We start from the raw sequence: 15,258 nt of genomic DNA on the forward strand, positions 1-15,258 counted from the left end.
GGCAGATTTTTCTATCCCTGAGTGCACACCCACCATAGGAAGGAAGGATTTCAGATTTTGGGGATGGCACCAGAGATTTACTAAATCCTCACTTGATCTGAATAAACAGAACAGTTTAAGACCAAGAGAGAAGGTCTAACTGCAATAATAAAAACAGTTATATTACTGGTTTGTCATATCCCAGAACCAGGGAAGATGGACACCTCAGATCACACAGAGGAATTTCAAGACTTAAGCCAGATAATATACCCATAATCCTTTGGATGAAAAGGAGGTGTGTCACATTGAGTGTAATAGTGGTAAACAAATGCAAAATTATACTCTTAATGTTTCTCCCAACTTTTCCCTGAGGACGTAAGGCCTATTATTTTGGTAACTTCATACTAAGAAAAATGAATTAATCAGAACTGTTTCTTGCTATCACAATGCAATCAATAATCATAAATCTAAATGCTATATGGAACATGTTTGGAAGTCCAGAACTAAAGCTGGGATTGTTGTGCAGTTGGGTGAGCACATTGTTAACTGTAGAGATTATTATCAAATTACATAACAAAGATTGATTCAATTTATGCTGCAACCAATAAGTATGATAACTCTGCTAATCATTTTCGTATTGACCACTTGGTACAGATATATTCAAGAAGTTGTCAATTTGATGGTTGTAATAATGGCCCATTATGCTTTTAATCTGTGTTACTGATTATTTCAGATAACTTTTTTTGTGTGTGTGGTTCTGGAGATTGAACTCAGGGCCTTGTACATGCAAGGCAAACACTGTATCAATGGAGGTATATCTCCAGACCTATTTCAGATATCTTATATCTTGTTGAAGTGTTATATGCTGTGAATTGGTCATAGCATTTGCCCATATCTCAGAATAACTGACTTGGGTAAAAATTCTTTGTTTATTTTGGATATTAATCCTATTTATAAATAAAACAACTTTTCAAAGTAGAGAGTGTTCTACTGTGCAATTTAGCTCATCTTCTTTTTTTTTGTTTTGAATGTAAAGATTTGTTTTATTTCTACAGGGGGAAGGAAGCGGATAAATAGAATTGTTTTTCAATTTGTTCTCCACTATATACTCCCATACCCACATGCATACAACTTACTTCTAATTGAAGGTGAGGTCAGGTTGAGGAATAACAATAACAAAACCAAAATCACTATCAAGGGTGAAGTGTGCTGGGGTAAAACCAGAAAGAATTTCATCCCTTAAGCACATTTGTTTTGAGTCAGCAAAATGTTTGAGATCACCATCTAGACTCCTGTTAATTTAAGAATGATTCATAAATTCTACTTACATAAGCAAATTTAGCAGAATCGCTGGTTTTATTTACTCTACAATGTGAAGGAAGTACAAAAAGCCATTCATTCTCCACAAAGTTTTATTGGTCAGGGTTCTCCAGGGAAACAGAACCAAGAGACTTATTGTAGAAATTGGTCTATGGATTATGAAGCCAAGAAATCACAGTCTTTTTCTGCAGGCTAGAGAACCAGGAAAGCAGGAGGTATAATTCAGTCTGAACAAAAGAACTGGGACTGAGGGCTGATGGTGTAAGTTCCTGATCTGAGTCATGAAGTCTGAGAAACAGTGATGGCTTGTCATATCCCAGAACCAGGGCAGATGGACACCTCGATCACACAGAGGAATTTGCCTTTCCAAAGAATCTGACTTTTGGTTTTGTTTGGGCCCTGAAAGGATTGGATGTTGCCTGCTTACACTAGGGAGAGAGACTGCTTTGCTCAGGCTACTGCTTTCAAAGCAAATCTTTGCCAAATACACCTTCAGAGAAACACCCAGAAATAATGTTTTACCAACTATCTGGGTATCCCCAGGCAATGGGTTGATACATAAAATTAACCACCATATTGCATAAAAAACTCCAAACTCATTAAGATTCTTTTTTTGACAAAACAGAGATGCTTATTTAAATAGGACAAAACAGACAGAGTCCCTGAAGTTAATAGTGAAGGCTGCCATGGTATTTTAGAGACATATTGCACCATCTCAAGGCAGTGTTAGTCAGCTTTTCATCATTGTGACAAAACATCTGAAGACAGCCACCTAGAGGAGGAAATATTAGTTTTCATCTCACTGTTTCAGAAGTTTTAGTCCAAGTTTGGCTGACTGCATTGTTTTCCGGCCTGAGGTAAGGCAGAATATCCTGGCAGTAGGATCTGTGGCAGAAGATACCGCTCACATTGTGGTAGCAATGATAAGTAATTTATTCTTTTTTAAAAGAGAGGGAGAGAGGGAGGAAGATGCCTGGGACATAAAGAGCCCTTCAAAGAGATACCCAACCCCTCACCTCCTAAAGTTTTCTTCACCTCTCAATAGCACCCGAGTCAACACATGGATGTTTGGGGGACATTCTAGATCCAGTCTATACAAAGGTCAACTCAAGGTGCAGAGAAGTATTTGATTACACAGGACCAGGATGGAAACACCTTGTTGAGATTTCCTGTTCCAGCAGCCAGAGCTAAGTGTACAATTCCATAGGTTAGCAAAGGACTTGGCCTAACATGTTAACAAAGAGTGCAGAATTGGACTATCACAAAACAGAATAAAGGGCTCAAAGTTGAAGCTGAAATTACAGGATCTTTATGGGGGTCATCAGATCCTGGGGTGGCAGGAGCCAGTGGGTGGCAAAGGAAAGGTGTGTGTGGCTGCTGCAATGGACAGGAGAGTGAAAGCATCAACCAGAACAGTCCGACTCTTGCAGAAGTTGATTATGGCTCATGGTGTTCCTAGAAGTGCAACACACGTTTCTTCCAAATCCTCACTAGATCTGAATAAGCAGAGGAGCTCTAGGCTACATAGGAAAGTCTGACATGTTTGAGGCCTGTGGGTTTGTACTTCAATCTTCATCTGCTCTATGGAGGAAGAGCAGGTAGTAGACTGGCAGAAGACCAGTAAGGACAGTTATTTAACTGAATCACATTTTCAGAAGCTTCTTGGGAGCATCTTCAACCTTTAGACAAGAAACATGTTACTTCAACTCTCTGAAGAAATCCTACCTCAGTTCTCCTGGGTGCTTACCTTGGGTCATGTGTTCCCCTCCACCCATAACCCAAGGGTCCTGCAGCCTCTACCACCCTCCTCCCTTCTTTCTCACAGGCCAGAATCAGCCCCAGCCCTGCAGTAGGCCTTGGTGTCTCAGGACTGCAGCTGTAATGACTGGATCTGCTCCCTGACTGGGAGCCTGCTCCTCCTCCAGATAGGAGGGGCCATAGGACCTGGGGATGGGGAGAACCCTGTGGAAAGAGGGGTTCTTGGAACCTGGTTCCCAGAACTTGGGTGGGGTTACAGACACACATCTTTCTTCCCCCTTCCCCCTCAACCTCTCCTTATCCAGAGCAGGGCCCAGGGAATCAGCGCGCTGGCTGTAGACTCCTGGAAGACTCTGTCTGGGTTGGCGACTGAAGGTCCTGAAGTGGAAACACAAGACAGTTAGCCCTTGTTCAGAGCAAAATCTGTGGAGATGCCTGCTCAGCTCCTGATGCCCCATGTCATTCAGGCAGGCACATAGTTCCTAGACCTCTGCTATGTGGCAGCTGCTGTGACAGGTCATGAAGACTAAGGGAGACCGGAGAAGGGTCCTGACCTTAAGAATCTCATATAGATAAAGGGAGAAGCCTGGGTGACAATGAAAATCATCCTTCCTCGTGGCAGAATATGAGGTGACCCATGAGGATGGTGGTGGAGAAGGGTCTCAGGAGCTGACATGTGAAGTGATTCACAAGAATTTCCAAAAAGAGACGAGCAAATGCCAGACCAAAGCATGTGCATTTAGGAAGAGGCATTAGGAGGTGAGAAGGGAAAAGATGGGAAGACTATACCTTTGGCTGTTAACCCAGGTCTGACTCAAGGTGGATGATGGGTCACACACACACACACACACACACACACGTAGCAGCAACTCATGTGAAAGCAGCTCCCACTTCCTCCCCCTCCTGCCAGTTACCTGTTGGCTCCAGCTCTGCCTCCCATTCCTTCAAGTTCTGAAGCCAGGTTCTACAGTCACCCATTGAGGTCTTGTGTAAGAACTTGGTCATTTCTCTGTCATTTTCCCACTTTTCTTTCATCCAGTTGGACCCAGGATGAACCACTGTCCACCTTTTGTTGTCTGAGTCAAAGCAAAGCCACATCCGGCCATTGAAGCCAAACTGCCAGGAGCCACTGGTGCATCCACTGGATTTTGCTAAGAGCCACAGCAAAGTAATATGATGCATGGCGTTTTTGGTTGAAAGGTGATGCCAGCAAGCCATTGAGATGATATGATTATGTTAAGATTTGCATTCATATGGATATTGGACTCCTGCTGTCCACCTACACCTGCTAAGGGACTCCTGGAGAGTTCCCATTGGTTGGGGAAGTGCAATAGGAGGGAATTCCGGAGGAGGAACTTCCTCTTGGGATCCGGGAGAACGCCGCGTGCGTTGATCGGCAATCTTCCCAGGAGCTTATGGGGCATTGGTGGCAATTTCAAAAAATAAAGTTTGTTCCTGCTTGAGTGGCTCGTGATTTTGTGCCCAGCCAGACTGCGGCAGGATTTAAGCCGACAACACATCCTGCCCTCCAGAGTGTGGAGACCTGCCCCCATCAGAGAGAGATCAGCCTCTTGCTTAACAAATCCTTCATCCCACCCAGTCCCACCTTCCCTGGTCTCCTTCTAATCTGGCTGTGTTCTCTCTCCAAACCAGCCCTGTCTGGGCTTTTTGGAACAACCAACACCCATTTTTTTTTTCATGGCCACAATGATATCACTAAACCCAGTATCAGCTCTCTCATGTCCCTGGAACATCCTTACTTACTTTTGGCCAAGTCATTTTCTGCTTTAGTGTCAGCCAGTTTCTGTTTTAGCATATCCACCATTTCTCTCAGTGTGGCTTTTTGCTCTTCCCAGGTGACTGTGGCACTCACTTTCCCTCCCAGGGCACTCAAGGATTTGACCTTGTCCAGGCCACAGTCATAGGAGAGAAAATTCTTGTGGTCCACCTGGCCTTGGACTGTACACCATTGCTGTCCAGGTGCTGCCTTAGAATTGATGGTGAAGTCATAGCAGAGAGAGTGAGTGCCTGTGAGGGAAAAGGGCGAGTAAGGGTTGGGCTGGTGAGAAAGGATCCTTTAGGCACCCTCTCCCCATCCCTCTGAAGGGCTGAGCTGGCAGAGCAAGAATGACCCTTCCCAAGCTGTGTGCTCCACCTGTTTATGGTGGGCATGTTTCCTTGTTTCAGGCAGATGCGGACACTACTTGGCAAGCAACCTCATTCCCAGGACATGGCCCACTTCCCCTCTCCCACTGAACAATGCCTACACCCAGCAGCACAGGACCTTGCAAGGGCAGTGCCAGGCCTGCTGTGAGGGAAGGGCCTGCCTGGCAGAGGATGTGGAGAAGCAGTGCCCTGGACTGCAGGGAGGGGGCAGTGTGTATGCTGAGTCATGGAGCGCCCAGTGATCATGGGATCACAGCTGCATGAGGGAGAGTTTATAATTATGGTTCATAGCTTGTAGCTTGACTGTTCAGAGACAGCACTTGTGTGCCAGGGACTTGCCTTCTTTTAGGATAGAAGGTGATATCCTACCATGAATGAAATGGAAAAATCCGTAAGTTCAAAGAACGGTAGTAGAGGAGGGATCAAAACTATCTGCTTTAGAGGATCCGAAAGTGTTTATGCCAGGTTAGATGTAATAGGAAAGGCAGAAATATGCCTAGTCTGCTGTGCTTTGTAAGAAAGCCTGGCAGACTTTTGTTTATCAAGTGTATTAGAAAATATCAGGTGCTAGGCTGGGGCTGGGGCTCAGTGGTAAAGTGCTTGCCTCATATGTGGGAGGTACTGGGTTCAATTCTTAGCACCACATAAAAATAAAGGTGTTGTGTCCAACTACAACTTGAAAAAATTAATAAAAAATATCAAGTACCCCAAAACAGAACCAAAATTAGAGAAAAGGGAGAAATAATATCAGAGCATAGCATAAATAAATAAATTAGTGGCTAAAAACAGCAAAAAAGATGAATGAAATAAGGAGCTGGTCCTTCAAGAGATAAACAGAAGTGATAAACCCTTAGCTAGCCTAACTAGGTAAAGGAGAGCGAAGACTCAAATAAATTCACACAAGAAAAGGAAGACTTTGCAACTGATATCACGGAAACACAAAGGTTCATCACAGATTATTAGGAACAAAGATATCCATGTTTGTTATTATTTGTAAAAATTTGGCAACCTAAAAGAAGTGGGCAAATTCCTGAACACTTACACATACATACCTTACCAAGATTGAATCAAAAGAAATAAAAAAGCTGAGCAGACCAATAAGAAGTAACAAGATTGAATCAGTTGTAATAGCCTCCCATCAAGAAAATCCCCTGATCATAGAGCTGTACTGCTGAGCTATACCAAGCATTTAAATAAGAACAGTTTCTAGTTCTCCTTAAGTTATTCCAAACAATAGAAAAGAAAGGAATTCTTCCAAATACATTTGATAAAGCCAGAATTACCATGTTACCCAAACCTGACAAGAACACAGCCAATATTCTTGGTGAACAAAGATGAAAAAATCCTGAACAAAGTATTAGCACACTGAATTCAACTGCCTACTGAAAAGAGTATTCATCTCAGGGATGCAACCATGGTTCAACACTAGCTTCAATAAATGTAATACCCCACATTAATAGAATGAAGATGAAGAAAAGGCATTTGATAAAATCTATATCTCTTCATAATAAAAATGCCAAACCACCTAGGCAAAAAGGAATATATCTCATCAGAATAAAGGACATATGAAATAAGCCATCACCTAACATCATAACAAGTGGGTAAGCACTGAACGTTTTCTCTCTCCAATCTGAAACAAGAGAAGGATGCTCACTTTTACCACTTTTAATTAATGAACTTCTGGAAGTGCTAGGTAGAGCAATCAGGCAAGTGAAAGAATAGAGTATCTAAACTCAAAAAAAAAAAAAAAAAGAAAAGAAAAGAAATGAAATACTCACTGTTTGCAGATGAGCTGATGAGCTGACCTTACATATAGAAAACTCCAAAGACTTCACCAAATACTATTAGTGGTGATAGATGAATTTAGCAAAGTTGCAGAATATAAAAAATAAAATTATTAGAGTTGTTATATACCAATAGCAAATAATCTGAAATAGAAATCAAGCAAACAATACTATTTACAGTAACTGCAAAATATACAATAGCTTGGAATGAATTTAAACAAAGAGGTAAAATATCTCTACAGTGAAAGCTATAAAGTACTGAGGAAAGAAATTAAAAACTACACACACACACACACACACATACCACACACACTCACAAATCATAGGAGAAGATCACCATGTTCCTGTTTTGGAAGATCCAATATTGTTCAAGTGTCTATTCCACCCAACAAGATCCGCAGATTCAATGTAATCCCTATCAAAACATCAAGGGCGTTCTTCACAGAAATAGAAAAGACAGTTCTATAATTTCCAGGGAACCACAAAATTGCTGAAGAGTCAAAGCTATCTTGCAGGAAAAGAACAAAGCAAGAGGAGTTACATGAACTGACTTCAAAATACACAACCAAGCTGGAGTAATCAAACAGCATGGTGCTGGGTTACAAACAGAAGCATGGAGCAATGGAACAGAACAGAGAGCATAGAATTTGACCCACACACCTACAGCAGCCTATTATTGAAAAAGGTGATAAGAATGTGCAGTAGAAAATTGACAGTATTTTCTATATATGGTGTTGGAAAAACAGGGGAGGGAATCCACAAGAAAAAGAATAAAACTAGACCCCTGTAGCTCTTCACTTAGAAAAATCAACTTAAAGTGTATTAAATGGGCTGGGGGTGAAGCTCAGGGGTAAAATGCTTGTTTACCATGCAGGAGACCATGGAATCAACCCCCAGTACTTGAAAAAACAAACAAATAAACCAAAAAACTGAAGACTTAAATGTTAAGTTTTGAAGCTATGAAGGTACTACAAGAATATGTAGTGAAAATGTTTCAGGACATTGGAATGGGAAAAGATATTTTGGACAAGTCTCTAAAAGCACAGAACACAAAATCAAAAACAGACAAATAGAAGAGTAAAATTAAAAAATCCTCTGCACATCAAAGGCAACAATTTGGGGAGTGGAGAGAACCTCCAGAATGTCAGAAAATATTTGCATATTGTACATCAGATAATAGGTTGATATCCAGAATGCATATGGAGCTCAAAGAACTTAATACTTAGAAAACAAATAGGCTGATTAGAAAATGGAGAAAAATCTGAAAAGACATTTCTCAAAAGAGACAAGTAAAATGGCCAATAGGCATACAAAAAAGTACTCAGTATCACCAGTCATCACTGAAATGCAAATCACAACCACAAGAAGACATTATCTCACTCCAGTAAGAATGGTTGTTAACAATAATACAAAAGAAAATAAGTGCCTGCAAGAGAATCCTGCATATTGTTAGCAGGATGTAGATTCATAGTGGGGGAGAGGTAGGGGGGCTTAGGCAACCATCAATGTATTTTTTCATACATTCTTTCTATACAATTTTGTAGCATAAATTCCCAGATATAGAATTTTTGAAAAAATGTATGTAACTTAAGTTTATCATTTTACTCAATTACAATACTGGCTAAATACTTTAAATAAAAACCAAGCTTTGGCAAAATGTTGTCAAATCCACTAACAGTAGGAATGAAAATTGGTACAACTTTTCTGAAGGATGACGTGACAATATTTATCAAGTGCCTAAAATAACAAAATGTAAAATTAAAAATATATATTCATATTTTTTATGTATGTTTAAAAATTTCCTAGTAGAATAAGAAATATTTCAATAAAAGTTCAAATCTTGAGTATAAAGTTCAGAGAGTAGATGTAGGAAGAGTTGGGAATTTATAGTATGTTAGCATTCCATAACTGTAACAAATGTTTGAGATAATCTACTTATTCAAAGAAAAAGTTTAATTTGGCTGACAGTTTTGGAGGTTCTGATCCCTGAACAATTGTTCCTGAAGATTTGAGCCTGTAGCAAGGCACCATGGTGAGAGCATATGTCAGGGCAAACACCACTAACCTATTGTCCAGGAAGCAGAGAAAAGGAGCAAGAGGCTAGGGTCCCACAGTCCTTTTCAAGGGCACACTCCCAGTGACCTAAAGATCTCTCATCAGGTCCCACCTCTTAAAGGTTCCACCACCAAGCCTTAACAAATGGACCTTTTCAGAACATTCAATATCCAAACTATAGCACACAGAGAACTTTTAAAAACTTTTTTTAGGTCTTTTTTTAAAAAAATTATTTAACTGTGGAATTATTTCCATAGTGTTAGAAATATCATTAGGCTATCTTTTAGAGTACCTCACTTTAAAATATTTTGAAACATGAACTATAAGAATATATTAAGATGAAGAAATATAAAAAAATGAAATCATTTGATCTCAGAATTATACTTCTATGAATTAATTTTAAGAAAATAATCAGAGATGATAAATATTTAACTACAGAGATTATTTATCATAGAATCATTGTAAAATATTGTTATACCTACACCTAGGCAACTGTACTATTATTAAAAGTAATAGTTTTGAGATATGATTATTGGTGTGAGTAACTATAATATTCAGTGGAAAAATTATGGCGCAAAATATATATAGCATGGTAATATTTTTATATTGAGGTATGATCCTTCTGTATGTACTGTACATATTGTTATTATCATGAAGAGATGTAGAATTTTATCAAAGGCTTTCCCTGTTCATGTTCCTGTATGTGTTGAGGTGATCATGAGATTTTTATCCTTAATTCTATGTATGAGATATATTACATTTACTGGTTTGCATATGTTGAACCAATCTTGTATCTCTGGAATAAAACTAACTTGATCATGGTGTGTGAATTGTTAATGTGATGTTGAATTCAATTTATAACTATTTTTTTGACAATTTCTGCATCTTTATGTTCATCAAGGATATCAGTCTATATAGTGTTCTTTTTGAGGTGTCCTTACCGTGTTGTAGTAGCAGGCTAATACTGGCTTCATGGAATGAATTTGGAACCATTCCTTCCTTTCTATTTTATGGAATAGTTTAAGGAGCACTGGTATTTGTCTTTAAAATGTGGAAGAACTCAGTTGCGAATCCTTCTAGTCCTGGGACTTTCTTTGTTGGGAGAATTTTTATTACTGCTTCAATCTCATTGGCTTGTTATTGTTATTGGTCAATTTGTTTTATAAAATCTCCTTGGATGAATTTTAGTAGGTCTTAGATGTCTAGAAATTTGCCATTTCTTCTAGATTTTTCAATTTATTGTTACATAATTTTTCAAAATATTCCCTAATGATCTTTTAATCTTTTCCAAAAACTCATTCTTTATCTCATTGATCCCCTGTATTGTTCTTTTAGTCTATTTCATTTATTTCTGCTCTGATTATTATAAATTTTATCCTTCTTCTGATTTGGGGGCTAACCTGTTATTCTACGGCCTTGAGATGCATCATCAGGTTATTTCTTTGAGATCTTTCTGTTTCTTTAATGTAGGCACTTATGACTATAAATTTCCCTTGTAACTGCTTATACTATTGCAAAATTCTGTGTTCCCCTTTGCATTTGACTCTAGAAATTTTAGAACTTCCTTCTTGATTTCTTGAATGATTGACTGCTCAGTAAAAAATGTATTGTTCACCATCTGAGAGTCAACAAAGTTGCCAAAAAGATATGCTGGAGAAAAGACAGCCCTTTTAACAAATAGTGCAGGGAAGCCTGGATATCCATATGTAGAAGAATAAAACCAGATATGTGTCTCTCAACTTGCACAAAAGTCAAATCAAAATGAATCAAAGACTTAGGAATTAGATCAGAAACCTTGCAACTGCTGGAAGAAAACATAAGGTGAGCACTCCAGCATAGAGATGCAGACACCCATCTCCTTAACAAGACCCTCAACACTCATGAAATAAAACTAAGAATGAGTAATTGAAATGTCATCAAATTAAAACCATCAAATTAAAAAGCATCTTCACAGCAAGAAAAACAGGAGCATGAAGAGAGAGCCCAGATTACATGAGAAAATCTTTGCCAGCTGTTCCAGAATATATAAAGAACTCAAAAAATGTATCCATCAAAAGCCAGATGATACAATCAGTAAGTGGGCAAAAGAACTAAACAGACATTTATCACAAAAAGAAACACAAATAGCCAACAAATACATGAAAAAATGTTCAACATCTCTATCTTCAGAAAAATTTCAGAGAAATGCAAATCAAAACTACACCAAGATTTCATCTCATTTCAGCCAAAAGGGCATTTATCAAGAACAAAAGTAATAATAAATGCTAGGGAGGATGTGGAGACAAAGGTACACTCTTACATTGTTGGTTGGACTGCAGATTAGTACAACCACTCTGAGAAGCAGTACAGAGATTCCTCCAAAAACTAGAAATGGAACCTCCATACAACTCAGCTATCCCACTCCTTGATCTTTATTCAAAAGAACTAAACTCAGCATACTATGATTATACAGCCACTTTAATATTTTAGCAGCACAACTCACAATAGTCAAATTGTGAAATCAGCACAGATGCCCATCAAGAGATGAATGAATTTTTAAAAATGTGGTATCTATATACAATGAAGTGTTACTCAGCCATAAAGAATAATGAAATTATGGCATTTGCAGGTAAATGGATGAAAATGAACATCCTGCTAAGTGAAGTAAGCCGGACTCAGAGAGTCAAGTGTTGAATGTTTTCCGTTATATGTGGAAGCTAGAGAGAAAATAAAAGAAAAAGAAGGTGGGAGGAGGATTGGATATCATAAAGATACAGGTAGATCAGTGGAGTGGAAGGAGATGGGGGGGGAGGAAAGAGGGAAATGCAGAATGAAGTCAACAAAATCAGGTCATGTGCATGTATAAATGTACCACAGGGAACTTCACCTTAATGTGTGTGTGGAAAGCATCAATCAAGGATGGATAAATAGGTGAGTGAGGGAGGTTCAATGGAGGGGGCATGGGGTGGGGAGTTGGGAGGAGAACTAGGGCTGAAATGGAGCAGGTCAGATTCCATGCATGTGGTGTTGTGTTGGGATGAATCCAGCTACCAAGTATAACTCTAATGCCCTAATAAAAATAAAAAGTAAGGAGCTTGAAATTTGTAGAGATATTTAAGTTTAACCTGCTTCAAACATTATACAATGTACACATGTATCAAAATTTCACATAGGTCACCATAATATGTATAATTTTTATGTTTATATGTATCAGTATATAATGTAAAACAAAAAGTCTGCTCACAAGGGCACCAGCATTGTCTAGAAGGTCACTGATGATGATTGTTAAAGGCTGGGGTCTATGGTGGCAGTTAGGATTTCAGAAATGATAATAAAGGGGAAGAAAAATGCTGACACCATAGACCCCAAATGGAGGCGATGAACAGTTGGAAGGAAAAGTGTGTGCAATGGTGCAGACAGTGAAAAAGGAGGAAGCCTGGGGTTGAGAGATCACAGGGAACCTCATGGCAAAGCTCTGGGCAGGCAACCCAGACTCTGCCTGATTTCAAAAAGGAAAGCAAAACCCAAGGATGGATAATCAGGAGGCTGAAAGCTGACACCCACCAAAAGTCTGGTTATTGACTCAGTTTCCAGACCTCAGCCATGTCTCAGGGCCTGAACTCATTCCTAGGAGGAGAGGCCAGGCTCCTATCAGGAGGGACCCTTCAACCCCAGAGTCAATTCAGTGTCCCCTTTCAGCCTGCCTCTGGGGCATGCACCCATTCACTTGGATCTCTGTGCATAGAGAAAGAGAAAACATGCATTCGTTTATCTGGGAGACAGTCATATCCAGGCATCTGAAGCATCACCACAGCCCCCTGGTACTGACAAGGTCCATGTGGGGCCAGGAATGAAGGGACCTCTTCCAGGTCCTGCTAATAGGGGTCATTTCAAATTCCCTGAATTTATAATAGAAATGATTTAGGGCACAGTGAGTCACTTGCTGGAATCAGAGCTAACCTAGAAGGGAAGGCCAAGTACAGTCTTCTGACACCGTCTCCCCCATTCCCCATACACTACTTTTAAAGTGATATCTCATCCTTGAGAACACAGGGAGATTTGTGCCAACCTAAAACCTTGAAGGATACACTAGTGGGTCAACTCTATCCTCTCCTATGTTATTTCCAGCCTGGGCCCTGGAATTTTCTGTAAAGGGCTTACTATTATATATTTAGGCTTTGCAGTCTTTGTTACAACCACTCAACTCTGTTCTTGTAAGTCAAAAGCAGGCATTCTAACATACACTCCTACCAATCTTGTATGTGTTTCCCCTCTCCTGCCCCTGCACATCCTCATGTAAAATATTTTCAGTGGTTCATTATAATTATACATAATAATGGGATGTACACCATATTCATACATGCACATAACACAATCTGGTAGATTTTGTTACTCAGTACTTCCCAGTATCAAGGAGTGGAATAGCTGGGTCATATGGCGGTTCCATTCCTAATATTTTGAGGAATCTCCATACTGTTTTCCAAAGTCATTATACCAAAATTTGCAGCCCACCAACAATGTATGAATGTACCGTATCCCCCACATCTTCATCAGCAATTATTGGTATTTGTAGTTTAGATGATTGTCATTCTAACTGGGGTGAGATGAAATCTCAATGTAGTTTTGACTTGCATTTCCATAATTGTTAAGGATGTTATATATTTTTCATATATTTGTTGTCCATTGTGTTTCTTTTTTTGAGAAATGTTTGTTTAGTTCTTTGACCCATTTATTGATTGGGTTATTTTATTTATTTATTTATTTTGGCAATAAGTTTTTTAGTTCTTTTTGTATTCTGGATATTAATTCCTTGTCAGAGGAACATCTGGCAAAGATTTTCTCCCATCATATAGGCTCTCTCTTCATGTTCTTAATTGTTTCCTTTGCTGTACAGAAGCTTTTTAATTGGATAGCATCCCACTTATTCATTCTTGGTTTTATTTGTTGTACTTTAGGCATCTTGTGAAGGAAGTCACTGCCTGTACCTATATGCTGGAGTGTTGACCCTATGTTTTCTTCTTGGAGTTGCAAACTTTCTGATCTAAATCCTGAGTCTTTGATCCTTTTTGATTTACCTTTTTTTGTGCAGGGTGAGAGACAGGCTAGTTTCATTTCCTACATTTCCTACATAGGGATATCCACTTTTCCCAGCACCATTAGAATACTTGTCATATCTCCAAAATATATATTTGGCACCATTGTCAAGGATCAAATGATGATATTAATGTGATTTTTTCTTTTTGTTTTCTATTGGTCTTCATATCTTTTCTTTTCTTCCAAATACCATGCAGTTTTTTTCTTCTTCTCTAGCTCTGTAGTATAATTTGAGATAGGGACTGTCACATGTTTCCATGTTCCTACTCAGGACTGGTTTAGCTATTCTGGTTCTTCTATTCTTCCAGATGAATTTTATGTCTGTTTCCCTTACTCTACTTTTGTAAAGGTTGTCACTCATATTTCAACAAATGTGTAGATCACTTTTGAAAAAAATGGCCATTTTGACAATATTAATTCTGCCTATTCTTTTTCTAAGGTCTTTCTTTAACACAGGGTCTGGTGCATGCAGCCCTACCACTGAACTACATCCCTGTTCCTATTGTGTATAGTTATAAAGCACTACTTAAAAAATAAAAAAGACATTTTTATAGAAAATTCTATTTTTTCATCTTGCTCTTGTTATTTATCAAAAATACAGATGCATTTCAGATGTGCTTTCTTTATAACAACTGAATAATTCTCTAGTAGATGGATTTACCATACTTTTGTTAACTAGTTTCCTACTGATTGAAATAGGGATATTTCAAATGTAAGAAAATTCTTTTTGATATTTTAAATGTTAATTTAATTCCCTATTTTTATTGGTGCATTACAGTTGTCAGAATGTTTGTATTTGTTGTTACATATTCGTACACGCACAATATAGTAACAGAATATAGCCAATATAATTCCTCAATATTTCCTCTTTCTCTCCTCTCCTCCCTCTCTTGGTTCTTTACTGGTCTCCCTTTGATTTTCATGAGACACCTCCCCCATCTTTCTTTTCCTTAAAAAGAAAAATTTCAAAAAGTAGATAACACATGAACTTGGAAGGGACTGGGCCTGCCACTATGACTCAGGAAGACCTATGATAGAGGCATCTGTGCTGGGCAAAGTTCATGGCAATTCCTCCCTGGAAATGCACAACACAGCCCCTGGAGTCCAGAAGTAAATGCCATCC

General features: G+C 38.9%; 1 protein-coding gene across 1 annotated transcript in view; it reads right to left on the reverse strand.

Annotated features, from left to right (window-relative positions):
* Positions 1-988: 988 nt before the first annotated feature.
* Positions 989-15,258, reverse strand: part of LOC124081214 (UL16-binding protein 1) — a 33,485-nt gene continuing 19,215 nt past the window's right edge. Inside the window, exons 3-5 of the mRNA XM_058573614.1 lie at positions 4,822-5,132; positions 4,414-4,469; positions 989-4,281 (exon numbers count right to left, since the gene is read on the reverse strand). Coding sequence (XP_058429597.1) covers positions 3,928-4,281; positions 4,414-4,469; positions 4,822-5,132 — 721 coding nt within the window. The 3' untranslated portion in view covers positions 989-3,927. The remainder of the gene's footprint in view (positions 4,282-4,413; positions 4,470-4,821; positions 5,133-15,258) is intronic.

This window comes from Marmota monax, unplaced genomic scaffold (assembly GCF_021218885.2).
Source record: "Marmota monax isolate L192 unplaced genomic scaffold, Marmota_monax_Labrador192_F-V1.1 WCK01_AAM20220418_F8-fsc00114, whole genome shotgun sequence".
NCBI lineage: Eukaryota > Metazoa > Chordata > Mammalia > Rodentia > Sciuridae > Marmota > Marmota monax.